This window comes from Lepidochelys kempii, chromosome 14, assembly GCF_965140265.1.
Source record: "Lepidochelys kempii isolate rLepKem1 chromosome 14, rLepKem1.hap2, whole genome shotgun sequence".
NCBI lineage: Eukaryota > Metazoa > Chordata > Testudines > Cheloniidae > Lepidochelys > Lepidochelys kempii.
In genome coordinates this window covers 32,279,875-32,306,176 of record NC_133269.1, presented here as the reverse complement: position 1 = coordinate 32,306,176, position 26,302 = coordinate 32,279,875, and the positions used below count along the sequence as shown (strand labels likewise).

The 26,302-nt window shown below is 49.9% G+C and overlaps 2 protein-coding genes across 6 annotated transcripts in view; both read left to right on the top strand.

The window, feature by feature from the left end:
* Positions 1 to 26,302, top strand: part of LOC140898275 (butyrophilin-like protein 2) — a 1,102,357-nt gene that overhangs the window by 121,823 nt on the left and 954,232 nt on the right. The window lies entirely within an intron of this gene.
* On the top strand, positions 8,021 to 14,863 carry LOC140897997 (C-type lectin domain family 2 member D-like). Its single transcript, XM_073311364.1, has 6 exons — positions 8,021 to 8,054; positions 8,102 to 8,200; positions 10,509 to 10,696; positions 11,447 to 11,550; positions 13,189 to 13,306; positions 14,109 to 14,863. The coding sequence occupies exons 1-6, from the start codon at positions 8,021 to 8,023 to the stop codon at positions 14,145 to 14,147; spliced, it is 582 nt and encodes a 193-aa protein (XP_073167465.1). The 3' UTR covers positions 14,148 to 14,863.

Below are 26,302 nucleotides of genomic sequence, written 5' to 3'. Positions count from 1 at the left end.
ACATTTGTACCTTATCTCTGCACTGGAGCTGCTCTCGGATGACCTTGAGAGCAGCTTCATCTTTGGCCACGTCCACCCCTTCCTCCTGCTCCGAATCCAGGGGGGTCCCTGCACCAGGGAGGGAAGGACAGGGGCGTGGTGGGCAGAGCAGGATTCAAGACCCCCCTTCCCACCTCAGGCACCCAGGGCAGATGGGGCCCCAAACCTCCCTCTCAGGGATGCCTTCAGCCCCCAACAGCTGCAGAAGCCCAGAGAAGAACCCCCCCTCCACTGGCCAGGACTCCAGGGGAGGTGCCTGTTCTCCCAGCCCCGGAGCAGCAAGGACCAAAGTGGCAGCAGCTCTTCATGCCCCCACCCCCAGGTCCCCGTGCGGAAGGGGCAGCTGTGTGATGGCTGCTGCTGTCCGTGGGGTTCGCGGGGCTCAGGCCAGACACCTGGGCTGGGACCCCCCCCCCCCGTATCCCTGGGAGAGCATCTGGGCCCAGGGTGTTCACATCCCGTCCTCAGCCCTCCCGGAGCCCAGCCCGGCTCCTCACCTGGAACAAAGCAGTGGCCTCCATTGGCCTGGCTGCTGCCAGATGCCCAGGTGCTGCCGCTGTCCCAGGCTGAGCTGCCCGTGCTGGGACAGGGACCTTCCCCCTCCTGGCCTGCAGGGGCTGGAAGGTCCTCAGAGACCGGGCAGGGCGATGCCTCCTGATGGGAAGGAGGGCTGGGCTCCTGGGGCCGCTGCTGCCCACACAACAAGCCCCAGAGCCACCCTGCCCGGCGCCCCTCCTGGGCTGGGTCCTGTCTGCGAAACCGCAGCCTGGGCCAGCTCCATTGGGGCCTGGTCGGAGCCTCTCCCAGCTCGGCGCCTGCGCCGGGAGCCGGGGTCCTTTTCCAGAAGGCCGGGCACTTCCGCCGTCTGGCCTGGATGGGACCTGCTTCCCCGCCAGCAGGGATGCAGGGGTTGCTCTGCCCCTTGGGAAGACGGCAGCTGCTTCCCTCAGGCTCTGGGGCCACCTGCAGAGCCTTCCTCCGCAACATCCGCAGGAGCCTGGCCATCCTGGAACCGAGCGGGGAGCAGGGGTGAGACTGGGCTCAAGGCAGCCTTTCACTCCTGGGCCTTTTCCGTCCCTCCTCCTCCCTCCTCCAACCACAGCCGCCCCCTCTGCCCGCACAGGAGTGCAGGGAATGCCATCTACACACACGGGCAGGAGTTCATTGCATGATCCGCTCCCAACGTTCCCCCTCGTAATCCCTGCTGCTGCAATAGCCAGGAAGTCTCATCCTTTTCCAGCAATGAGGTCAGTCCCAAAGACCATCGGTTACTCTGGAGAAGCAGTCCCCTCCTGTCGTCCCAGGCCACTCTCCCACCCAGGCTAGAGAAGGAACAGAAGCCAGGAGTCCGGACTTCTCCTGGGAAATCATTCCTCACATCAAAGTCACAAAGGCCCTCGGCACAGGAAGCACAGAGCCCTCCTCATTCCCCATTGATTTCCAGGCTCAGCAGCTCACAGGGTCTGGCTCACCTCAGAGACTCTCAGCCTGGGGAAGGGTTGGGAGGGAAGGGCTGGGAGGGGAAGGGCTGGGAAGCCCCATTGCTGGAACCTTTCCAAACACACTGGAGACGGCTCTGGAGAAGCCCCTGCCTGGCCTAAGAGTGAGGGGCTCTTGGGGGCTGTTTGCAAATGAAATCCCCCTTTGGAGATAGTCTCTCCCCCAGACAGAGAGGGGAACACACCGAGGAACCCGAATGCCACTCACGTGCTCTCAGTGATGGTACAATGGATGGCGGATGTTCAGGGTCAGCAGACGTCCCTCACCCTCCTCCTCACTCTCCAAGCCCAAGGCAGGCTGGAGAGGGTGGTGACCTCAGGAGTTACCCTGCCCAGCCAGCAGGCAGGGTGATGACACGAGGGCGATCGACTGGCTGTGAAAACAAGAGTCTGTCTGATTGCCAAGGGACGGAGAAACTCAGCCAGCAGCAGGGGGTGCAGAACACGGCCCTAGGGCGGAGGTGACAGCGCCTCCGGGATCCTGACATCCCAGCACTTTACTCACCTTCCTGGAGCCTCCCAAACCCACTGGGCTGTAGCCATGGGACCCCAACCCTACTGACGGCAAACGGGCCTCAGCTACGACCACAGGGTCACACCGAGTGTCAGAGCCATGGATGGACCCCTTCACTCACCACTGCCGCACACTCCCTCCCACAGCTGGCAATTGCAACCAGGCCCTAATGTCTGGTCCCCCTGCCTTTGAGAGAGAGTGTCACTCCTGTTTCCATTGCTGCCTCTTGATCTGTGGGACTTTGGGCAAGTTGCTCCCCCTCTCTATGGCTCTCTGGGACTCACATTCCTGAATGGGCTTTATAGAAGACAATGGTTAAAGTTTGGCCCCAACTAGTTCTTGTTTCTCGAGACTATCCATTTTAGCAAAGTTTAGAGTTCTTGACATTCAACACCTGGAAACATCCCTTTCTCCTTCGCAGATGGCCTTAACATCCCTTATCTCACCCAGGCTTCCTGCTGCCTGGAGTTAGAGAATTGACCCTGTTCCCATTGGACCTACCCAAGGTGTCACACAGCGAAGCGGTGACGGAGCCAGAAAGAGAAGACAACTGTCCTGATTCCTGTTCTAACTAACAGACAACAACCCCCCAGAGGCAGGGATAAGGCCCAGGAAATAAGGGGTGAACATTTTCATGGAAACCTTTTTCTGTCAGAAAATCCATTCAAACGAAACCACTTTGTTTCTTGAAATCATAACAAGTAGGATGAAAATTCTTTGCAAAAATATCTGTTTGCAAAACAAGAGCATCTCCTGTCCGTCACAGTGCATTCAACTGTCTCGTCATACACAAAGGGGAGACACTATGCTCTAGAAAATTGGATGAGATGCTTCACTCTGAGCTAAGTAGTTGCTGCTTTTCACAATTTCAAAACAATAAAATACAAATCAAATTGAATATTAGGTTATAATCTGATATGGCTCAGTGTGATAGGACACCCCCTAGTCTGCACTGCTCCGAGTGACACTGTTCAGTGGATCCCCAGCATCCACCCATGGTGACGTAAGTGGGAGAGGATTGTTATTCATTCTTGACAGAAGGAGAAACGAAGGCTGAGAAAGGAGCAGGGACTTGTCTTAGCTGATGCAGCCAGTCAGTAGCAGAATTGCTCTCAAATGAGCTACAGACCAACAATTGTTCATAGTAATTATTCAGCAATTATTTCAGAAGAACTGGAATGTTCGAGAGGATCATGAACTGCTCCGAGACAATGAATGGAGAGCAGCATCCACATTGGTCAAACGTATAACTGATTGCGACTTATTTGCTTGGTCATAAAAGAGAACAACAAAGACCAGAGTTTCCTCCCTGTCAATAGCCCCCTCCTCAGCCAATCAAGGTTGAGACTTTGAGGGGTGGGAGGCTAAGGGTTCTCATTAAATAGCCCAAAGAATGGCCCCGGTCACCACCGAGGGGATCACTCTCGGAGCACTAGTCCAGTCTCACCTCTCTGTGAGGGCCTCCCACAACCCCCCCGGACCCCGCTCCACACACAGAGCTCCTGGTGGTGGGAGGAGAGCAGAGGAAAAGGACAAAGGAAGCAAGAAGAGAAAGGTAGGAGGGACAGAGGAAAAGGGAAAACAAAAAGGAGAAACCCCAATGTCCCCAGTAATTCTAAGGGACAAAATCCTAGGTCGGAAATAAAATACTGCCCCCACAATCTAATGTTTTCCTTTCCTAAAAATCAGCCAGCACCTGATGGATCAGACTGAACAGGTTCCAAACCTCTCCGAGGCTCTTACCTTCTATACAGGGACGTCTGTTTTCGAGCAAATCCACTAAAAGAAAAGGAGAAAACTCCAAAGAGGGTCCTCCTTGCGCTCACGTACGTGCAAGTGAATGCTCTCTCAGTCCTCCAGGAGAGACCTCGAGAAGGAGACGTGCTGAAGCAAAGCCACAGGGATCTCCGAGCTTGCCCCTGTCCTGCACCCCTGTCCTGCCTGGCTGATGTCAAGTTCTCTCTGTGAGGTCATCGCCTCCCCACCACCTTTGTCCAATAGGCTGAGGTCCTGCCAAAGGCTCTTGTGATGTCACTGCCACACCCACCACTCCCCTGCAGTGCTGATGTCCTGCCCCTGTCCAGCTACATTGGATGTTTCAGCCGCTTCCCCTGGATCACCCCACTCAATGTCACTTCCTTGTGGGGTGACACCGACTACATAGTAGAACACAGTAGTTCTTCCCCAGGCCGCAATTAGGTTTTCACAAGTTAGTTGACTTTATGGCCAGAAGGAACCATTCGAGCATTTAATCTGATCCCCTGCGTATCCTAAGGCCTCCTGTATGTCAGAAGAGCTGGGCTTTTCTTTTACTCAAACATTTTCCAGAAAGGCATCTAGTCTTTATTCGAAGAGATCAAGAGATGGAGAAGCCATCATTTCTCTTGGTACTTTGTGCCAATGACAAACCACCTGTTAGGATATAGATATTCAGGCCTGTCTGTAAAGGCCTATACTCTAAGAATTTAGGTGTATTCTTATCACTTGGCTAGTGATAGAGGTATAAAAGAAAGAATCAAAATCACTGTCTGCTGGTGTAAGGGCCTTCTCTTACTGTGACAGTCTGAGGCCCTGTTCTTAGGCTAAGGCCTTTGGCTAAGCAGCAGAGGCAGCCATAAGCTGGGAAGCGAACGGTCACATCCTCACATTCCAAACTAGTCACATTGAAATAAGGTGCTATTGGGCTGTTAGGCAGTATCAGGACAGGATTGTATTCCTATCACCTCCAGAGAAAGGGAAGTGCCTAGAAAATGTGAAAGGAAACTTAGTTTGATAGCATCCTGTCTGGCAAGAACTCACTTATCAATAGCTGGGATGTGAAATCCTCACTTCTGTATTGTTTTGTCATTATAGTTCCCACTTTGCTGTTGTTTGTCTGTATAATCTCTGTCTGGTTCTGTGATTGTTCCTGTCTGCTGTATAATTAATTTTGCTAGGTGTAAACTAATTGAGGTGGTGGGATATAATTGGTTACATAATCATGTTACAATATGTTAGGATTGGTTAGTTAAATTTCAGGAAAATGATTGGTTAAGGTATAGCTAAGCAGAACTCAAGTTTTACTATATAATCTGTAGTCAATGGGGGGTGGGGGGGTGGGTGGGGGTGGGCATGTGGGTGTGTGAGATGGGAACAGGGAATGGGGGTAAGAAAATTGGAATCATGTTTTGCTAAAGGGGGAGATGGGAACAGGGAATGGGGGTAAGAAAATTGGAATCATGTTTTGCTAAAGGGGGAAATGGGAACAGGGAATGGGAGTAAGGAAGTTGGAATCATGCTTGGCTAAGGGCAGGAATCGGAACAGGGACATAGGTGTAAGGCTCTGTGGTGTCAGAGCTGGGAAGGAGGATACTAAGGAAGGAAACTGGAATCATGCTTGCTGGAAGTTCACCCCAATAAACATCGAATTGTTTGCCCCTTTGGACTTCGGGTATTGTTGCTCTCTGTTCATGTGAGAAGGACCAGGGAAGTAAGTGGGTGAAGGAATAAGCCCCCTAACACCACCCTCTTACAAATCTGGGTCTTATTGTCATTATCCTTTTTCTGATTTCTGCTTCCATCCATGGGGTTTTGTCATGCCTTTCTCTGAGACATAAAAGAGCCCTTTTATACTCAACATTTTCTCTCCATGAAGTCAAGCAACTCACTTCTCATTCTTCTCTTGTATATACTAAGCAGATTGAGCTTTTTCAATGTCTCATAATAGGGCATCATCCCCATCACTCAGTTATGAATCTTTTCTGCACCCTCTCCAATTGTTTTAACATAATATTCAAAATGTGGACACAAGAACTGGATTCAACATTCCAACATCAGTCTCACCAATGCTCTTTCACTTCCCTTTCCATCCTCACTACTCTATCCAGCCAAGAATGGCTTTAACCTTTTTTAACACAGTTTCACATTGACAGCTCATGTTGAACAGCTTGTCCACTATGACCCCAAAATCCTTTTCAGGGTCACTGCTTTCCAGCGGATTGTCCCCAATTCTGTAGGGTGCCGCCTGACTCCTTTGTTACTGGAGGTATGGGGTTGCATTTGGCTTTATTAAAACCTAATTCTTTAGTAAGTATTTTAGAAGAACTAGCCCATTAGAGAGAGAATCGTGAATTACTCCAAGACAATGAATGGAGAAAAGCGGCAAGAGCAATCAAATACATGTTTGGTTACGCCCTATTTCCTTGGTCTTAAAAGAGGGTCACAAGGACCTGAGCCTCCTCCCTCACAATAGCCCCAAACTCCCCCAATCAGCATTGAGACTCTGAGAAGCAGAAAGCTGAGAGTTCTCACCAGATGTCCCGGGTCACCACCGGAGGGAGTCACTCTTAGAGCACTATTCCAGCCACATGTCTTTGGGAGGGCCTCCCGCAATGAGAGTTGGAGTGCAACACCCCCTCCCCCCCTCCGTCCCCAACTCCACACGCACAGACAGGTCCTGGTGGTGAAAGGAAAGCAGGGGAAAAGGACAAAGATGCAAGAGAAGACGAGAAAGGAGGGAGAGACAGGAAAAGGGAAAACAAAAAGGAGAAACCCCAATGTCCCCAGTAATTCTAAGGGACAAAGTCTTAGGTCGGAAATAAAATGCTGCCCCCGCAATCTAGTGTTTTCCATTCCTAAAAATCAGCCGACACCTGATGGATCAGACTGAACAGGTTCCAAACCTCTCCGAGGCTCTTACCTTCTATACAGGGACGTCTGTTTTCGAGCAAATCCACTAAAAGAAAAGGAGAAAACTCCGAAGAGGGTCCTCCTTGCGCTCACGAATGTGAAAGTGAATGCTCTCTCAGTCCTCTAGGAGAGACCTCGAGAAGGAGACGTGCTGAAGCAAAGCCACAGGGATCTCCGAGGTGGCCCCTGTCCTGCACCCCTGTCCTGCCTGGCTGATGTCAAGATCTCTCTGTGAGGTCATCGCCTCCCTACCACCTTTGTCCAATAGGCTGAGGTCCTGCCAAAGGCCCTTGTGATGTCACTGCCACACCCACCCCTCCCCTGCAGTGCTGATGTCCTGCCCCTGTCCAGCCACATTGGATGTTTGAGCTGCTTCCCCTGGATCACCCCTCTCAATGAGCGTTCATTGTGGGCTCAAGCCGAACACAGTAAAACATCAGAGGCTTCTCCCCATGCTTGCTCATTTTTCATCAATTAGCAGACTTTATGGACAGAAGAGACCATTAGAGCGTGTCATCTGACCCCCTGCATATCACATGCTTTCTGTACAGCATAGGAGCTAATTTTTGACTACACACGTTCCAGAAAGGCATCTAGTCTTCATTAGAAGACATCAAGAGGTGGGGAATTCCCACCACTTCCCTTTCTAGTTTCTTCCTTTGGTGATTCGTCCTCACTGTTGAATATGTGTGCCCTCTTTCTAATACGAATTGGTCTCTTTTGAGTTTCCAGCCACTGGGTCTTGTTATGCTTTTCTCTGATAGATTAATGAGCCCTTTAATACCCAATATTTTCTCTCCATGAAGTCACTTCAACACTTCAATGATGTCACCACCCAATCTTTTTTATAATCTAAACAGGCTGAGCTCTTTCAATAGCTCACTAGCATCTGCCAGGAAGGGAGTCCCCACAGAGGGACACCATAATCTCCCAGGGAGGGAAAAGGCTCTCACTGCCATTTCTTAACCTCATGGGGTGTTCTCCTGTTCTGCCAACCCCACCCCTTTTTCAGTATCTCCAGGTGCCTGAGGGAGCAGGAACCAGAGGCCATCCTGCAGCTGGGACAGAGATGGAGGTTGATGACCTACCTGCCCGTAGTGACCATGGTGCAGGACAGCCCTCAGGACATGCGAATGCAGCTCCAGATCTGGGAGCAGCTTCCCTTTGCTGGCACGAGACCTTGCAGGTTGCGGTGGGTGAGACAGGCACTAACTTTTGGAAACCCTCAGTGGGATCAGAGGGTAATGGTTTGTAGAAAGTGGTGTTGGAGAGCTTTACAAAAACTAGACTAGAACGGTGCATGTTGCAGGGCAGCTCCAGCCCTGGTGCTGTCAGTGAGACGTGTCCTCCCAGCCCTGCCTGACGGGTCTTTCTGTTTCAGACCCTCCTTGGAACTGCAAGAAAAGTCCAACCTGTAGAGTTGTGGTTGCAGTGATAGTTGTATGGTCTGCGTTGATTGCTGCCATCATTGCTCTGGCAGGTGAGTTCCCAGCTTCCGCCCCGCTCCCTTCCCCTCCATCTATGATCTCCGCCCATCCCATTCCCCCGTGACCTGCCACACTCACTCTCTCCTCCCGGCCTGTCCGGCTTCTGCCCCTGGGACAGAGGATTCCTGGGGGATCTTCCTCCCAGACCCCTGCACCTGGGCACTCTCTGTGTCAGGACGATCTGACTGACATTAGCCCCCCCAGCCCATCTCTGAGCACTTTGGACCCAAGTCACCTTTGCCACGCGCCATGAAGCAGTCCCTGACCAGGGTGTCCAGTGGGACAGGATGCAGTGCAACCCTGAGCTCTTTGCCTTCCCTGTGTTACTCTGAGGTTACCAGCTTGGCCTTCCTGGATCTTCAGGTCACGCCTGTGGCCGGGCGGCAGGTGCTGCCATGTTATTGAAATGAGCCATAGAATTAAGTCAAGACCCCTCCACCAGCGCAGTGTGGAAACTCCCCAATCGCTGAGCTTGGCCATGAAGGGTCCCTTAGCACCATTCACTCCCCCGGGCTGCACAGACAGCGTGTGCTCATGCAGAGGGCGTCTGTTTGCGGTGAACATGAACCCTGTTGTATCCCCCCATTGTCAGGGGCAGGGCGTGCTGGGGAATGTCGGGGGTGGGATTTCTCTATTGTCCTGGGATCCGATCACTGGGCCCCAGGAGGGTTTAGCAGCTGGCAGAGGGGATTGAATCCAGGTCCGTCTGCATTAGGAATCCTCTGTGCCGATGTCATGACGTCCGTGTAGTTGAATTGGTGCAAACCGCTAAAGCAGACGCACTCACTGGTGCACAAAGGAGCTTGCCTTGGTGCAGTTTGCTGCAGGAAGTTACCAGAGCGAGCCGCACTGCTCCAGCGCATCTCCAGGAGGTGTTTGCCCTGATGTCACTGCGTCACTGTGATTATACTGGTGCAGATTGCTCGGATACAGATGCGCCCTGAATCCCAGCTCCCTGCTGTAATGGCAGGCTGTTGCAATGGGCAGCATTGGTTCTCGCTGTGTAAGGTGGGAATCTGTGAGCTTAAGGTTGGTTACACACCTGCAGGTGCAGGGAGCTCTGCAGAACATGTGGCATCTGAGCTGGAGATGGATGGTGGAGACAGCCTGTGCCATCAACTGTTAGTCACTGACTTCTCTGCTCAGTTCAGTAGGGCAGGGGTGTGGGCTACCGTGCACTGGACAGTGAAATCTACAGGGTCAGACATGCCTTGTGAGTGAGGTGAACACATGCTCGCTTTCTGATCACCGCTGCCACGTTTCCTAACTCTTCCCAACTTAGAGTGTCTGTTCCTCGCTGAGCGCCAGCCACATGGGAAGGCTTGAAAACCAGCTACCGAGTTACTGTGGTGCAAACAAAAGTGACGTGCTCGAAAACATCTGGAGGGGTTTGAGTCCAACTCCTCTCAACTAGACAGGCCTTTCAAATCCTCTTTGGTGTCACTTATGGGTGACCCCACTGCTGCTCTTTCATGGCTCTGAAAGGGTTACACTGCCGTGAGGGCTTCCAGAAAGTGCCTTTCTTGCTGCTGTGTTTGGGGAGAGAAAAGTCTGCAGGTAGGAGGTGAATTAAGTTCCATCATTCCTGGCCCACAGTGCAACAGGTCACTTCCCATGGCTGTGGTTTCTGGCGCCCCCTTGTGGCTTTCATGTCCCTGAGTGAAAGTTCCCACATTCTTCTCAGTTGTTCACCTGCTGTTTGTTGCTAGGTTGAACGTCCAGCTGTTGATCTTGTGCCTGGGGTGAAATGCTCTGAGCTGTGTCAGTCCCTCGCAGGCTGGGAGTGTCCCTGGAATCCTTCTTGCCAGGCAAATTTACAGTGACAAACGTCTCCGTCCCCCTGCATCTGATTGCAGTGGACCAGCCCCAGCTGGGGGTCCCAATGGGCTTGGCAAGCCGGTCAATTGACTGCCTGTTTGGCCGCAGTCAAATGCTCCAGCGAGAGCCCTGGGGGTAGGAGGCAGCCTGCCTTTCGGATTGCGTCTTGGAGCCTCACTGGTGTTTTCCAGAACTTGGTTTCATTGTTTTGCCTTTTTTTTCTGAGCTAAAATAACTCAGTGAAGTACATTTTTTAAAAAATTAGGTAGATCCATATCTATCGAAAGCTAAACCTACTGGAGACAATGACGTCTTGCTCTTTTTTCTTCCTGGCGGGAGGTAACCAATTCTGATAAATTGGTATTTTAAAATATCTGACCACTCTTTGACAGATTTGACTGGTCAGTTGACCAATTTTTGTACCAGTCAAATGCCCAATTCTCGTTGCAATTCTTACCCTCCATGTGACTGTCTCATTCTCAGCGCTGACCTCTCAGCTTTCATCAGCTGATCTGTGCCCCCCTGCGAGCCCCTCGTGCCCGGACGGCTGGATGGGATACCGAGGGAAATGCTACTATTTCTCAGAGACGGAAGGGAGCTGGACCGACAGCCGAAGCCGCTGCTCTGCCCCGGGTGCCTCCCTGGCTGGGATCGACAGTGAGCAGGAAACGGTGAGAGACTCTCGAGTTGCCAGACACTAATCTGGGCACAGGGATGGCTGCTGCAGCAGGACCTGGGCTCTGCCCCATGGGGTGAGGAGCAGCTGTGAGCCCTCCCGTGCTGGGAGGCCGGAGTGAATGAACTTCCAGCCGCTGAACGCCAGGCCTGGCTGGGCCCAGGGCCCTACTGTCTGTGTGTGATCACAGGGATTGCCCATTCTCCGCTGCCCCCCTCCCCAAATAGGGAGACAGCTTCTGTCTAGGGCAGGGCTGGCTCAAGCATCTCCTGGCCTGCTGGCTGCTGGAGTGGGACTGAGAACCCAGCCAGTGCTCCTGTTGTGGGGATGGGAAAGGAGCAGCCAGCTGAGGAGGCGGGGGAGGAGGGGATCCTTTCACATTGACCCCTCCCACTTCAGCTTGCCTCCCTCCCTCCTCCTGCCTTGCTGGGGTGAGCGGTGGCTGCTCTGTGAGAAGAGCCGTCTCTGCAGAGAGCTCAGACCCAACAGCTGCCCCCAGCTCAGGGGGACTTGGGGTGTGGGTGACTGGGAGCACCGGGGTGGGGCTGCTGTGTGCGGTGGGAGGGTTAAGACTGCCCGGGGGATCTTGTGCTTTGCAAGAGGGAGGGGAAAATCCCCCCTGAAAATAAACTGAGCACCCTTCAATATGTGACTGGGATTCTCTGCAGCACAGAGCCCTGGAGGGGCGGTGGGGGGGAGCATGGGAGGTGGGGCTGATACCTGCTGTCCCTCAGCTTTCTTTAAGGCGTTCCTGCTGCGCCATAAGGGTGTCTATGACCACTGGATCGGCCTCTGGAGGGAGCAGGGTCAGCCCTGGAAATGGGCCAATGGCACCAAATTCAACCACCTGTGAGTCTCTCTCACCCCTCTGGACTAATTCCCTGGGCTTGGGGATTCTGGTGTCTGAGCGGTTTGAGCTCAGGTAGATCCACCATTCAGTGCTAGTGAAACCACCAGACACGACCCTGGTCCGTTCGCGTCCTGCGTGTATCGGAGACCGATGGGAGCCGGCGTGTCCCTGAACTCTCAGCTCCTCCCCGCAGCACGGTGCTGGGCCGGAGACAGAGCCCGCCATAGCCAGAGATGCCCTCGCTGCGCGCTGGGATTTCAGCTGGGACACTCGCTGTTCTCCCCCAGCCCTCTTCAGCAAGGTCCCTGGGGTGTCTGACCCCCCCTGGGGAAAGGAGGCAGCAGGGAGCTCAGGTTAACAGTGGCTGCTAGAGAGGGCAGCATGCCGAGCACTGCATGGCAGGTGCAGGTCCCGCTGGGGATTGCAGCCGGCAGGTTTGAGTGACTTGGCTGGTGAGGCCTCTGAATCCGCAACAAGGCACCGATGTTAAAGGAGCCTGCGGTTCACAGGTGCTGGACGCCTGGGGCTCCCACGGGAACGGGGTACAGTAGTGATGGCTGCCCAACACCCCGCGATGGGTTTCAGTGGGCTCCAAGTGTGATCACAAAACCAGCGCTGCTTGAACCCTGGGACTTCAGCAGTAGAAGCATGAGCCTCTGCCATAGGAGCGAAAGAATCCACTTCTTTAACTGAAACTCCCCCCCGGTTGATAAAGCTCTTTTGCAGGCCAGCCATTAGAGGGGGATGGAGACCCCCCCCCACTTCTCTGGTCTGGGTTACTTCAGTACTTTGAAAAATCAGGCTCTTTTGGCGCTGGGTCAGGGCTCCCCAATGGACAGTCCCCATTCTGCTGTATTGGACCCAACCTTTGGATCCCACCTGCTTCCAGCCTCACTGGGTCTGAAGAGCTACCAGACACTGTCCTGAGTTCGAGCCTCTGTGGCATTCTCCTGGGGTACAGACTCCCTGTCTGGTATGCTCCTTAGGATGTGGGACCCTGCAGATCAGCTGCTGTAGGATCCAAAACCAGTGCTGAACCCTCCCAAATCTCCCGAGAGGCATGTTGTCCCTAGAGCTCCACCCTCCACACCAGATGAACTCTGGGAGACTTATGTGAGGGTTACAAACAAGGAACACATGCTTTCACAAAGGAACTTCTTCAACACTCTCTTTTTCCCCCATGCCCAATGGAAAGCTCAAGAGTTATAGATCAACGGAGAAGGAAACCCCTGAATGCAATTTCTTCTTTCAGTGTCATCTTGGTTCTGCTCCATGTGTTTCAAGGAGGCGAGATCCTTCCTGTCCCCCGCTTTTCCTGCTCAGTCGTCTGGTTCTGGTGATGGTCTGCCCCTCTTGTTAGAGGGCCGGTCCCTTTTGACAATCAGTCTAACAAATTCTCTCTGTCCTGCTGGGGACTGTCCATTCTTCAGCACCCCTGTGGCCTGCTCAGCATAGAGGGTCAGGAACAGTCAGCGGTTCTGCAAAGCCCCTGCTGTCCTGAGCTCTGCTCCTGAGGGGCTGGGAGAGTAGCTGCTCCACACTCAGGCCTGCACTGTGGAGAACGGCTCCCCTGGCTGGGACTGGTGTGAAATGCCCGGCCTCTGCCTGACTGCAGCTCCCTGGCTTCTGTGTGGCAGGTTTCACTTAAGAGGAGGAGGTGACTGCGCGTATCTGAACGACGAGAAAGGGGTCAGCAGCTCACGGTGCTACATGGGAAGACGGTGGATCTGTAGCAAACCTGAGGTGTATGTGATGGTGTCATAAATATAAAGGGAAGGGTACACACCTTTAAAATCCCTCCTGGCCAGAGGAAAAATCCTTTCACGTGTAAAGGGTTAAGAAGCTAGGATAACCTCGCTGGCACCTGACCAAAATGACCAATGAGGAGACAAGATACTTTCAAAAGCTGGAAAGAGGGAGAACATCAAAGGGGTCTGTGTCTGTCTGGGTGAGGCTTTTGCCAGGGACAGAACAGGAATGGAGTCTTAGAACTTAGTAAGTAATCTAGCTAGATATGCGTTAGCTTATGATTTCTTTAAATGGCTGATAAAATATGTTGAGCTGAATAGAATGAATATTCCTGTCCGTGTGTCTTTTTGTAACCTAAGGTTTTGCCTAGAGGGATTCTCTATGTTTTGAATCTAATTACCCTGTAAGGTATTTACCGTCCTGATCTTACAGAGGTGATCCTTTTCTTTTTACTGTTTCTTCTATTAAAATGTTTCTTTTCAAGAACTGAATCCTTTTGTCATTGTTCTAAGATCCAAGGGCTTGGGTCTGTGGTCACCTATGCAAATTGGTGAGGATTTTTACCAAACGTTCCCCAGGAAGTGGGGTGCAAGGTTTTGGGGAGGATTTTGGGGGGAAAGACGTTTCCAAACAACACTTTCCCAGAAAGCCGGTTAAACGTTTGGTGGTGGCAGTGGAAGTCCAAGGGTCAAATAGTTTGTACCTTGGGGAAGTTTTAACCTAAGCTGGTAAAGTAAGCTTAGGAGGTTTTCATGCAGGTCCCCACATTTGTACCTTAGAGTTCAAAGTGGGGAAGAAACCTTGACAGATGGGAAAAGAGACCGCACTCGAAAGGGGCTCAAAATGAGACTCCTAGAAGTGACACTTATACAACTCACACCTACTTGAACAAGCCAAGATCTCAAAATCAGGCAGTGGGGCCCTCAAGCAATAAGTGTGTCTCGTTTAAACTCCGTATGTGCCATCTGCTTTTGAACCTTTTAAACTCAGGGTTACGTTGTCAAGCTTTTCTCTGCAGCTGAGAGGGAGTGATCTCATGAGAAGGAGTCTTACCTCATTTCCCCAGCATGTGGCTAAGGGAAGGCCTTGTTCATTTAGACTCCAGAACAGCATTTCTCAAATGCAGCCAGCAGCTGATTGTTTTGCAGCCACAAGAGCCTCCAAAGTGCCCCAACAATCGCTCAGATGTTAAGTATTAAAGGTGTCTTCTAAATGCCATAAATCTTCATGCGTGCTCCCTTTTAAATAGTACCATGCCGGCAGAGCTGAGCTACATAGGTGTGGTTTTCTTTCAAGTCACAAAGTGTATTCTTTGGCTAAGAACATAAGAACGGCCATACTGGGTCAGAGCAAAGGTCCATCCAGCCCAGTATCCTGTCTGCCAACAGCGGCCAACGCCAGGTGCCCCAGAGGGAGTGAACCTAACAGGCAATGATCAAGTGATCTGTCTCCCGCCATCCATCTCCACCCTCTGACAAACAGAGGCTAGGGACACCATTCCTTACCCATCCTAGCTAATAGCCATTCATGGACTTAACTTCCATGAATTTATCCAGTTCTCTTTTAAACCCTGTTATAGTCCTAGCCTTCACAACCTCCTCAGGCAAGGAGTTCCACAGGTCGACTGTGCGCTGTGTGAGGAAGAACTTCCTTTTATTTGTTTTAAACCTGGTGCCCATTAATTTCATTTGGTGGCCCCTAATTCTTGTGTTATGGGAACAAGTAAATAGCTTTTCCTTAGTCACTTTCTCTGCACCACTCATGATTTTATAGACCTCTAACCACTGTGTTTACATCTCATGTTATTGTAGCTCTGTAAGTGGCTATGGGCCATCTCACTGCGTGGTGTTTGGGTAGGTTGCGATTGTTCATGGGGGTGGGGAGGGAGGTGAAAAAGTTAAAATGTGACTGGGTATCAGAAAGTATTTCAGGTAATCTAGTGCCAGAAAATGACCTTGAATGTGACAGCAGGTGGCTCCTCTGGGACCTTCTGCTAAGAAAAGCAAAACATAGAAAGAAAAAGAAACACTTCAGCACCAGGGGGAAAGGCAGTTTCCTGTGTTTCCGAAGCCATCTGATTCCATTTCTGAACAAGTTGCAGTGTGAGAGAGAAATTCATCAAATTGAAATGTATGTCGTGCAACGTCCCTACAGCACTTGTGCAAGGGAAGTTGAACCAAATTACTACGGTGAGCTTCAGAGGCGCAAGCTGTTAAATGATGCAAAAACCAAGCTGAAAAGACAACAGCAACAGCTCAGATTTTGTTGTTACTGTTATCATTATTATTACTGGGCTATGTTGACTGGGTTTTTTTTTGTGTGAAAGAAACTTTGGACATATTGGCAGATACATTCTTTCGTTATTAGTCATTATCCTTTCTATTATGTAAAGCATTTTTAAATTTAGTTCAGAATTGTTGTACAGCCGTCCACCTTTGACCAAAAAAGCAAAAGAACAACAAAAAAGACAAGACTGTGCAAAGCACTGGTTTGTTCTGTGTTTAGGTCCAGTAAAGATAAGACACAACTGTACCTTATATTTATTATTGAGTCTGCAAAAAATCCCTATGTAAATATGCACATGTAATTTATTTGTTTGTTTTTCCTACAGTTAGTTAAGTATTGTCAGAGCCTCATTCTGAGGCTGCCAAAAATTTGTGAGAACCCCGGCTCTAGAAAGTGTTAGAAAACAAAATCCTATGTTACCATTACTTTCCAGTATTTGCAAAAAGAAAAGGAGGACTTGTGGCACCTTAGAGACTAACCAATTTATTTGAGCATAAGCTTTCGTGAGCTCCAGCTCACTTCATCGGATGCATTCAGTGGAAAATACAATGGGGAGATTTATATACACACAGAACATGAAACAATGGGTGTTACCAGTATTTATTCACTCTCGCTTGCATCTCTGTTCTTTGATAATAAACTCATTCCTGTTTTCTGTATATCTAATTGCTGTGTTCTCAATAGAGTGGTTGGCCTGAATTGAATCTTACAAGCTGCTGTGGACCGCGCCTGTGGGATTAGAGTCACAGTTCTGCATGTGCTCCGGGGAACGGGCTGAGCACTCCCGAGGGACGCTCAGAGGTTTTGGGAGTGTCGATCGCTAACCTGTACACAGAGAGCGAGGCCTGCAGGGGGCTGGAAGGTCAGGCTTGCGCTGCCAGGGGTGGTGGTTTGAGAGAGCTGACCCATGGCAGGCCTGGACAAGGCTCCCCCAAAAGTGCCTCGTATGCCTGCTATGGATCACTCAAACGGGCAGACGTCCCCGGCTCATTCCACCCCTGCACCCCCCAGGTACAACCCACACAAGGCATTCGACCAGGGTGAGGAGAACACCTGCAATGCCCTGTCACCTGACGTGCTGAATTTGCCTCTGAGCCCATTTTCCCTTCCAGCTTGGGACTCCAGAACCCTGCCTTGTTGAGCCAGACATGCTTGCCAGCTGCAAACACAGACCCAGGTCTGGGCCACACCCCCAACGCTGCAGACTTTAACCCAAAACTGCTCAACAGGTCACCTGTCTCCAGCAACTAGCTCCCAATGGGATCCAAACCCCAAATAAATCCGTTTTACTCTGTATAAAGTTTATACAGGGTAAACTCAAATTGTCCACCCTCTATAACACTGATAGGGAGAGATGCCCAGCTGTTTGCTCCCCCAGGTATTAATCACTTACTCTGGGTTAATTAATAAACAAAAGTGATTTCATTAAATATAAAAAGTAGGATTTAAATGGTTTCAAGTAATAACAGACAGAACAAATAAGTTACCAGGAAAAATAAAACAAAACACGTAAGTCTAAGCCTAATACATTAAGAAACGGAATACTGATAAATCTCACCCTGAGAGATGTTCCAATAAGCTTCTTTCCCAGACTGGACTCCCTCCAGTCTGGGCCCAATCCTTTCCCCTGGTACAGCCTTGTTCCAGCTCAGGTGGTAACTCGGGGATTTCTTATGACTGGCAGCCCCCTTTGTTCTGTTCCACTCCCTTTGATATCTTTGGCACAAGGCGGGAATCCTCTCACGGTCTCTCTGGGTTTCCACTCCTCCTTCTAAATGGAAAAGCACCAGGTTAAAGACGGATTCAAGTATCATGTGACATGTTCACATGTCCTGTGAGCCCCCCTCCATTCTTTCAGGACTGGCCCGCACGTATGCGGTGAAGGCTTGCAGGTGAACAGAGCCATCTACAGTCAGTTGTCCTAGCTAATGGGAGCCATCAAGATTCTAAGCCACCATTAATGGCCCACACTTTGCATAACTACAGTAGGACCTCAGAGTGATATCTCATATTCCTAATTTCAGATACAAGAATGACACATTCATCCAAATAGGATGAACACACTCAGTAGATTTGTAAGGTCTCATTACAAAACTTATAGAGACCTTTTGCATAAAGCATATTCCAGTTACATCGTATTCACACTTAAACATTTTTATAAAGCTTATGAAGTGCAATGTCACAGGGTCAATACCCTCAGAGGATACCTGCAGATAGAGGCTTCCCTGGCTGGTGGAAAGGCCTCAACTGCCCTGCTTCCCATGGCCAGAAGGCATTGTAGTACAGCTATTCTCAGCTTACCCGGGCCTATGTGGAGCAGAATGTACATTAGAGCAGCCCCAAGGCTGCTCTGACTTAGACCTGGTCAGCACAAAGCCTGACGATCATTTGTCTACTCTGCGATCAGCACTGGCTGCCAGTGAGTTGGCCACCCAGGAAGCCTAGCCCCTGGCCCTTCCCCTTGTGCCTGAGGTCCCGCCACTCCCCTTCTGCCCGCCTCCCTCCCCTTCTACCTACCTCTCCCCCGCAGGAGCCCAAAGCACCCTCACCACAGCCCACAGCCCCAGCACTGGATGGCAGAGGTCGGGGGGCGAGACCCCAGCCCCGGGGCACTGCAACCTCCGTGCCCACAGCCCCATGACACCTGCTGCCCATGCTGATCACGCTGTCTGGATTGAAGAGATTTGATGCACGTTACCCTACTGTTCCCGTATCGTGTCCGAATCCCAGAGCTGTTGGCACCACTGGAAACGGAACATTTATTCATTCCTAAATCTGCTCAAAGTGTGTAAGTGCAAAGAAGAAAGGAATAATAAAATATATATAAGAGAACCCCTGAGATGCCTAGCTCTGTAAACAGTGAGAGGTGAGGAAGCCCCTCTCGTGTGGGTGCATCGTATGGTGCCATATGCACACCCAGCACTTCTCAAATCCGAGATGTTCTAATCCACATCCATCTCCTCGCCCTCCCATTCTCCCATCTCCTCCACCTCCATCTCCTCCATGTCGCTGCTGTCAGGGTCGTCTTGGGGCTCCGTCGGAGCCCTGGCTTTTGGGCTATCTGCTGCTCCATAGAAATCCCTGGCAGCATCTCCCATTGGCAGCTGCAATGTGATATTCACAGCAAAGTACGAAGCATGGTTGAAATCTACAAGCACAGAGCCCTGCGGCTGGGTTAGAGGCCAAGTGCACAGAGGTTTGTGCTGCTCATGCAGGTGGAGGGATGAAGGCAAAAACATCAAATTAGGAACCGAATTGGACAACCATTTCACTGTAGACAAAGATCTCATGCCCCTCATCCCGACCAGCAGCTCCCTGCTAGCCCAGTTTTGTCAATATTCCTTTGCCTCCCCAGAGCCCCCTGCGGTTCTGGCCTTAGGTCACCCCAGACAGCTCTCTTGATTCTCTTCACTCCTTCTGTGACAGATACAGGATACACAGCGGGGCGGTGTGCGGGTTTCCTTGGCACTCACTTCGAGTGAGCTCCATAACTCAAGGCTTCACCCTTCATTAGTAACACGCCAATTGCAACCCCACACCAGCCAAACCCATTCGCAGCTCCAGCAGGACTTCCTTTCTGTTCCTTACCCGCCTTACACACACTCCGCCGAACCCAGAATACACTGGCGAGGAACATCTCTTCCTGACCCCTGCATGTGACCAGCTGAAGCAAGAGACTTGGGACCATAAGACATATACCAGACAAGACCCTCAGGGTTGCCCAGTCCACCCCCATCCCACAAGCAACCCTCTCATACAGTCACACTCAAATGTGTCCAATGCTCTCTTACAACTAATAAAGTTTGCCCCTATTGGGAGGCTGTTCCAGAACCTCCCTCCTCAAATGGTTAGAAACTTTCTAATCTCCCAGCCTGAACTTGTTCTTGGCCAGTTGATTCGCCTTTGTTCTTGGGCCTACATTGTCCTTTAGCTAGAACAGCTCTCCACCCTCCCTGGTCTTTACCCCGATGTATTTATGGAGAGCCATCAGATCCCCTCTCAGCCTTTGTTTTGCTAGACTAAACCAGCCCAGCTCTCCCAGCCTTCTCTCGTGAGACAGGCCCTCCATTCCCTGATCATCCTGAGAACTCTTCTCTGTACCTGTTTCACTCTGAATTCATCTTTCTCGAATGATCAGAATCATACACAGGATTCTAGAGGAGGGCTCTCCAGGGCCATGTACTTTCGTACTTCTCTGTCTCGACTGGAAGTGCCTCAGCTGATGTATCCTAGCATCACATTTGCCTTTTTCATGGCCACATCACATGGGTGGCTCAGTCACCGTATAATCAACCAACACATCAAGGTCTCGCCCCTCCTCTGTCACCTCCAACTGATGAGCCCCAGCATCAAGAAGAAATTCTTCTTATTAGACCCTAAGTGCAGGATTTTGCACCTGGTACCTTTAAATGTCATCCTTCTTCTGGTACTCCAGTCTTCAAGGTCATCCAGATCTTCCTGTATAATATTCTACCCCCTCTGGACAGACCATGTTTCCCAGCTTTTTAATCATCAGTAAGTTTTGTTATCACTCTCCTACTTTTTGGGTTAACACCATTAATAAAGAGATTAATGAAGATGGATCCCAAAACAGATCCTTGAAGAACTCCATTAGGAACTTCCCTCCGATCCCATAGTTGAGTTTCCAGACTTCTCCCCTTTAATTGGTTCCTTACCCGCCTTACAATTCTTGTACTGATCCCCGTCTTCTCTAATTTAGCTAAGAATTTCCCACGTGATACCGTATCAAATGCTTTACTGAAGTCCAAGTATATTAGATCTGCTGCATTTCCCTTCTCTAAACAACCAGTTCTCAGCTCAAAGAAAGAGCTCAGGTTAGTCTGGCCCCATCTACCTTTGGTTACATCCCCTTTTCCATTTACCTCTGTTGGAGACCCCAGGGCATAGCCACTAGTTAAGTTGAGGAGATGGAAGGCCATAAGGGTCGAAGAGGTCTCCCTGCTAAAGGCCTAAGGGCTTCTTCTCAACCCCCCTTAATAGAATTCAGGCCTGGCTGGTTTGAGTAAGCTCTTTTGCTCTTAAAACAATGTTGCAGATGCAGACAATGCCCCATAGTGTAAGGTTTGCTGACGCCAAGTTAAAGATAATAGGAGAGAGAGCTACAAGGCCAGACAGGATGTGCTGGTTCTTTAAGTTGCTAGGAATGCTTGTTAGAGGTTGCAGGAAATAAACATTGTCCTAACCCATATAAGAAAGGCAGAGTATTTGTGCAAAGTTTTGATTGGCTGATGTGTAGTGCAGTAGCATTGAGGAATATAAATGTGTGTAATGACCTGCTCTGATGTGCAGGATTTGAGATTCTATTCTCCCTGTACCTTGTTTGCAGCTGCAAATAAACTTTTCTGCTTCCCCACCCCGTTGTGATTATTGAGTGACGCACACCGGGTAACGAACCCCCCCCCCCCCCCCGCTGTTGTTCGCCTCTGGCACTGGGTGCCGGCAACAGCTTTTGGAGTCCCAACGTGGGGTGACGAGGATGCAATTTAGCCTTGCCCAGATCCCTTCTGGAAGTCGAGGATTGCAGCAACAACCGACGCCCAGCACACACCGGTGAGTTCATTGGGGGCCTCAGAGGAGAAGGAGTTTGATCAACCCCGGAGGGAACGACGGTGCAAGACACTCACATAGTGGAGAAGCAGCTGTGGGAGACGGTGAGGAACCTGTTCCTTGGATATAGGGGAGGAACAGCTGCGGGCGATGTTGGGGAACCGGTCCCTTGGATAAGGTAGGAACCTTTTGAAATCCGGATTATATGCTCTGTTGGAACCTGGGGACGCCCACAGTTACCCTGTAGGTATCGGACAGGAACAGAGCACGGGAGGTACGGTACGATGCACGCCCCTAGAGTGTATTTTAGTAAATTGGAAGATATTTGGATCAGATCCAATGACTAAGGGTAAATTAAAGCGATTTTGTACAGTTGACTGGCCTCAGTACCAATTAGAGGACCAAGAACAGTGGCCTCCCGGAGGATCACTAAATCATAATACAATCCTCCAGTTACTCCTGTTCTGTCAGCGAACGGGGAAGTAGAATAAGCATTCGTATGCTTACTTGTTTATAACCTTATAGTCTCGTACTGATATTTTACAATGCTGTAATTTAACCCCGATTGGCCCTGTAGCAATTAATGTCAGTCCCCGGATCCCCACCCCAAATGTAATGGCAGATCCGGTGTCTCCTTCGGCCCCTACACCCACACAGAGCGAGGCTCAAAGTAAGATTCTTAGTGAAGCTCATAGTGGGGTTCAGGCTCCATCTGCTGGATTATACCCGTTACTTACCACGACTAAAATCGCCCCTAATGCAATAGAAAGGACAAGCTCTTACCATGCAGGTCTATACTCATGCATCTTTTAATCCTATGGACCTCTGGACCTCTGGACCTCTGGCCGCTTTCAAAGCACAGGATGGAGAATTTTCTATCAACCCAAGCAAGTTGGTATCGGTCTTTGAGGGATGTCTTAGCAGCTACAAGCCAGGCTGGGATGATTGTAATGTCCTTCAGCAAACATTATTGACTGAGGTTAAACAAGAACAGGTCATAGCTAAAGCAAGGAAAAAAGCGAAAAGGCGATATGACCAAGACCGTAACAATGTCCCGATCCCAGATAATCAAGTTCCTATAAAAAATCCTAGGTGGGACCCAAATGACAATCAGGCTATGACCCACCACACCTTCTATAAGGAGCTGCTACTGTATAGACTCCGTCATGCAGCTGTCAGACAGAATAATTAAACTAAACCATAGAAGGTAGTGCAGGATCCAAAGGAAAGCCCTGGAGCTTTTTTGCAGCACATTCGAAACACGATCCAACAGTATACCAATGCAGATCCTAATAATCCACAAACTGAGGCAATTATTAAAAAACTATTTACAAGCAGGGCAGCCCCCGACATTAAGAGAAAGCTACAGAAAAAGGAGGATTTGATAAGTATGACCATGGCACAGATTTTAGAAGCAGCAAATCAAGTGCATAGTTTAAAAGAAGTAAAAAAAAAAAGCAAGTAAAATTAATGGTAGCGGCAGTGCAGGCAGGCACGAAGAAAAGTAAACAAAAAAAAGGGGGCCGTGGCCACAGACGTCCAGGCCCGCGAAAAAGACGATTGGGGCGCAATCAGTGTGCCCTGTGTCGGCAAGAGGGACACTAAAAAAATAAGTGCCCAAACAAAAAGAAAAGGGGAAGTACCTCTATGATGGCGATAAAAAAACAAAAATAAGGGTGTCAGGGGAAACAGATCATCCTACCCCCGGAACCCCGAGTAAAAATGCGGGTGGGAAATGAAGAAATAAATTTTTTAGTCTCCTGAATTTTGTGGGACTCCAAGGATATCGGGTAGCACGAAGTAAGGCTCAGATTGCTCTCCCGCAGGTACAGTACCTCGGGTTCTACATACAGCAGGGGGAACGCCAGCTTTCAAATAAAAAAATAAAAGCCATATGCCAAGTTCCTATCCCGAGTAATCGCAAGCGGCTCAGAGCATTTCTGGGGATGGCAGGCTTCTGTAGAATATAAATCCCAGAGTTTGAACTATAGGCTAGACCCCTGTACGACTGTGTAAAAGGAGCAGACCATGACCCCTTTCATTGGACCCCAGAGGCTGACAGGGCATTTAAAATCCTAAAAAAAAAGCTAATGGAAGCCCCGGCTCTAGGTCTGCCAGATCTCTCCAAGCCATTTCAGTTGTATGTACATGAACGAAAGGAGGTGGCCCTGGAAGTACTCACACAGCTGCTAGGAGCATGAAAACGTCCGGTGGCATATTTTTCGAAATAACTGGACCAAGTAGCCAAGGGCTGGCCAGCGTGCCTGCGGGCAGTGGCAGCCACCGCCCTGACCCTGGCACAAGCAGAGAAACTGACACTAGGGGGAACAATACAGGTTTTTACACCACACATGGTACGCGCTTTACTGGATGTTAAGGGCGGCCTCTGGCTCACACAAGCGCGTATGGCAAGATACCAAGCAAAGCTCTTAGAGAACCCTGAGGTCACGCTGCAGCCTTGTCCATCCCTTAACCCTGCCACCCTCTTACCAAAAACTGAGAAACAGAAACATGACTGTTTAAAAATCATAGATGCCCAATATTCTAGCCGCCCGGACTTGAAGGATGTGCCCCTCCCAAATGCAGATTATGAGTGGTACACTGATAGTAGCAGCGTGGTAATAAATGAGCAAAAAACGGCGGGTTATGCTATTGTAACCCTCAGTGACACCGTGGAAGCTGAAAGTTTGCCCGCTGGGACCTCTGCCCAGTTGGCTGAGCTAGTGGCCCTGACCCGTGCACTCGAACTGTTCAAAAAAAAACAGGTCAATATTTTCACTGATTCCAAATATGCTTTTGGGGTGCTGCATGCTCCTGCTGGCCTGTGGAAGCAGAGGGGAATGCTGACAGCCCAAGGCTCCCCAGTCAAGTACGGGCCCCAAATCCTCCGGCTTCTAGAGGCAGTGCAACTCCCTTTGGAAGTGGCAGTGGGACACTATAAGGCCCATCAGAGGGAGGATCAAGATGTGACCAGGGGTAATGCCAGGGCAGATAAAGAGGCAAAGCATGCTGCCACCCTGCTGTTCCCTCAGACTAAAAACACCTATATGCATGCCCTTATCCCATCAGTGGGGAAGCTCCCGACCCCTCAGTATTCTGGGGAGGAGAAACAGCTAGCTGACAAACTTGGTCTCCAGGAAAAGGAGGGATGGCTTCATTCCCCAGAAGGGAAAGTCCTCTTACCAAAGGGCCTAATTCTGCCAGTATTACAAAAATTACATCAAACCACTCATGCTGGCAGGGAGGCACTTATCCAAGTAATAAAAAAGTACTTCATAACCTCCAGACTCGGAGCCCTAGCTGCCCAAGTACAAACAAAATGCCTAGTCTGTCAAAAGAATAACCCCCAATCAGGACACCCAGTACCACCAGCGGCCCTGGAACCCACTCCAGGCCCCGGACGGGTGTGGCAAATAGACTTTGCTAAGTTTCCCCGGACCCAAAAGTTCAAGTATCTCCTTGTCATAGTAAATGGATTCAGCAGATGGTCAGAAACCTTTCCATGTCTCAATTGCACTGCCAGGACAGTGGCTCTCAAGTTTGTTAAAAAGATTATTCCTCCCTTTGGACTTCCCCAGTGAATAAAATCTGACAATAAAACACACTTCACGTCAAAAATCGTCCAAAGCATCTCAGACACCGTACAGATTCCCTGAAAACTCCATACACCCTGGAGACCGCAAGCCAGTGGGGTAGTGAAGTGGATCAATCAGACCCTTAAGCAACATCTCTCGAAAGTATGCCAGGAGGCCTCCCTACTGTGGCCTGATGCCCTGCCCCTAGTTCTGCTCCGCAGCCGTGCTCTCCCAAAGGGTAAATTAAAGCTCAGTCCCTTTAAAATTATGTTTAAAAAAACACGGCCTATAAATAGTACACCGCTTATGCCAAAAAAAAAAGTAAAAATTAAAAAACAAGTTTCTCTCTCAGTATATGTGTTCCCTGTCTGCTGTTCTTTGTCTCTTCACAGGTATGCTAAGGATTCCCAGCCTCTACCCTTGGACTCACCCATCCACTCCCTGCAGCCTGGTGATTCAGTGCTTGTACGTACCTGGAAAGACGAGCCCCTCCAGAAAAAGTGGAAGGGTCCTGTTGGTCTCCCACACGGCAGCAAATGCCGAGGGACACAAGAATTAGATTCATTATACCCAGCTGAAAGACGTGTCAAACCCCCCCCCCCCCGCCCCCCGGCTGAAAGGTAGACCGTGCATTCAGCCCCCTCCAGTGAAGATCTTAGACTAAAATTACTATTTAAACAGCAGCCCACCAAAAAAGCAAAAAAATAAATAAAAAAGTATATTTTATTCCCCCTCTTAGCCATGTGCCTAACCGGTACTGCTGTTTCAAGCATTGTACCCGTAGATACCTGGCTGGCACTGGCCCAGAGTGCAGTGAACGCAACGTCGTTCTCAGAGAACCTTATTCTCAGAGACTAAGGCAGCAGCTCTGGCCTTTTCTTTCGTTAGTATCCCTGGGCTTGTGGTGCATAATTACCACGCAGTAGAGCACCTTGCCTGCACAGTGGCAAAGGCCATTAATTTAACCTCAGCCGTCCTGGCCCAACTCTCACATGAGTTGGGGGAAGTACGTCAGGGCATGCTACAGAACAGGCTGGCTGTAGACTATTTACTTCTACACCATGGTCACCTATGCCAGGAGTTTGCAAGCATGTGTTGCTTTAATATAACAGATGCAGAGCCGTCCGTAAAAGCTGATTTCCAACGCCTAAAGCAGCTAGCAAAGAGCATTCATCAGCAAACCAGAGAAAATTAGCTAAGCTCTCTATTTTCTAGTTGAAGCCTTTCCCTGTAGCTAAATAAGTTATTTAGCCTATTATTTAAGTTTTTTTTCCTGTATGAATCATGTTGTATTTACTATGTTATATATAGTCCTGGTAAAAATGCTTATTTTGCATAGTTTTAAAAATCTTAATTTTATGCATAGCCCGCTAGTAAGTAAATAAAAATAAAAAAACTCAAGCAATAAAAATAAATAGTCTCAAAAAAAAAAATGTTAAAAACCCCAGGACATGGCCACTAGTTAAAGTAAAAAAATAAAAGGCCATAAAGGTCAAAAAAGTCTCCCTGCTAAAGCCCTAAGAGCTTCTTCTCAATCCCCCTTAATAAAATTCAGGCCTGGCTGGTTTGAGTA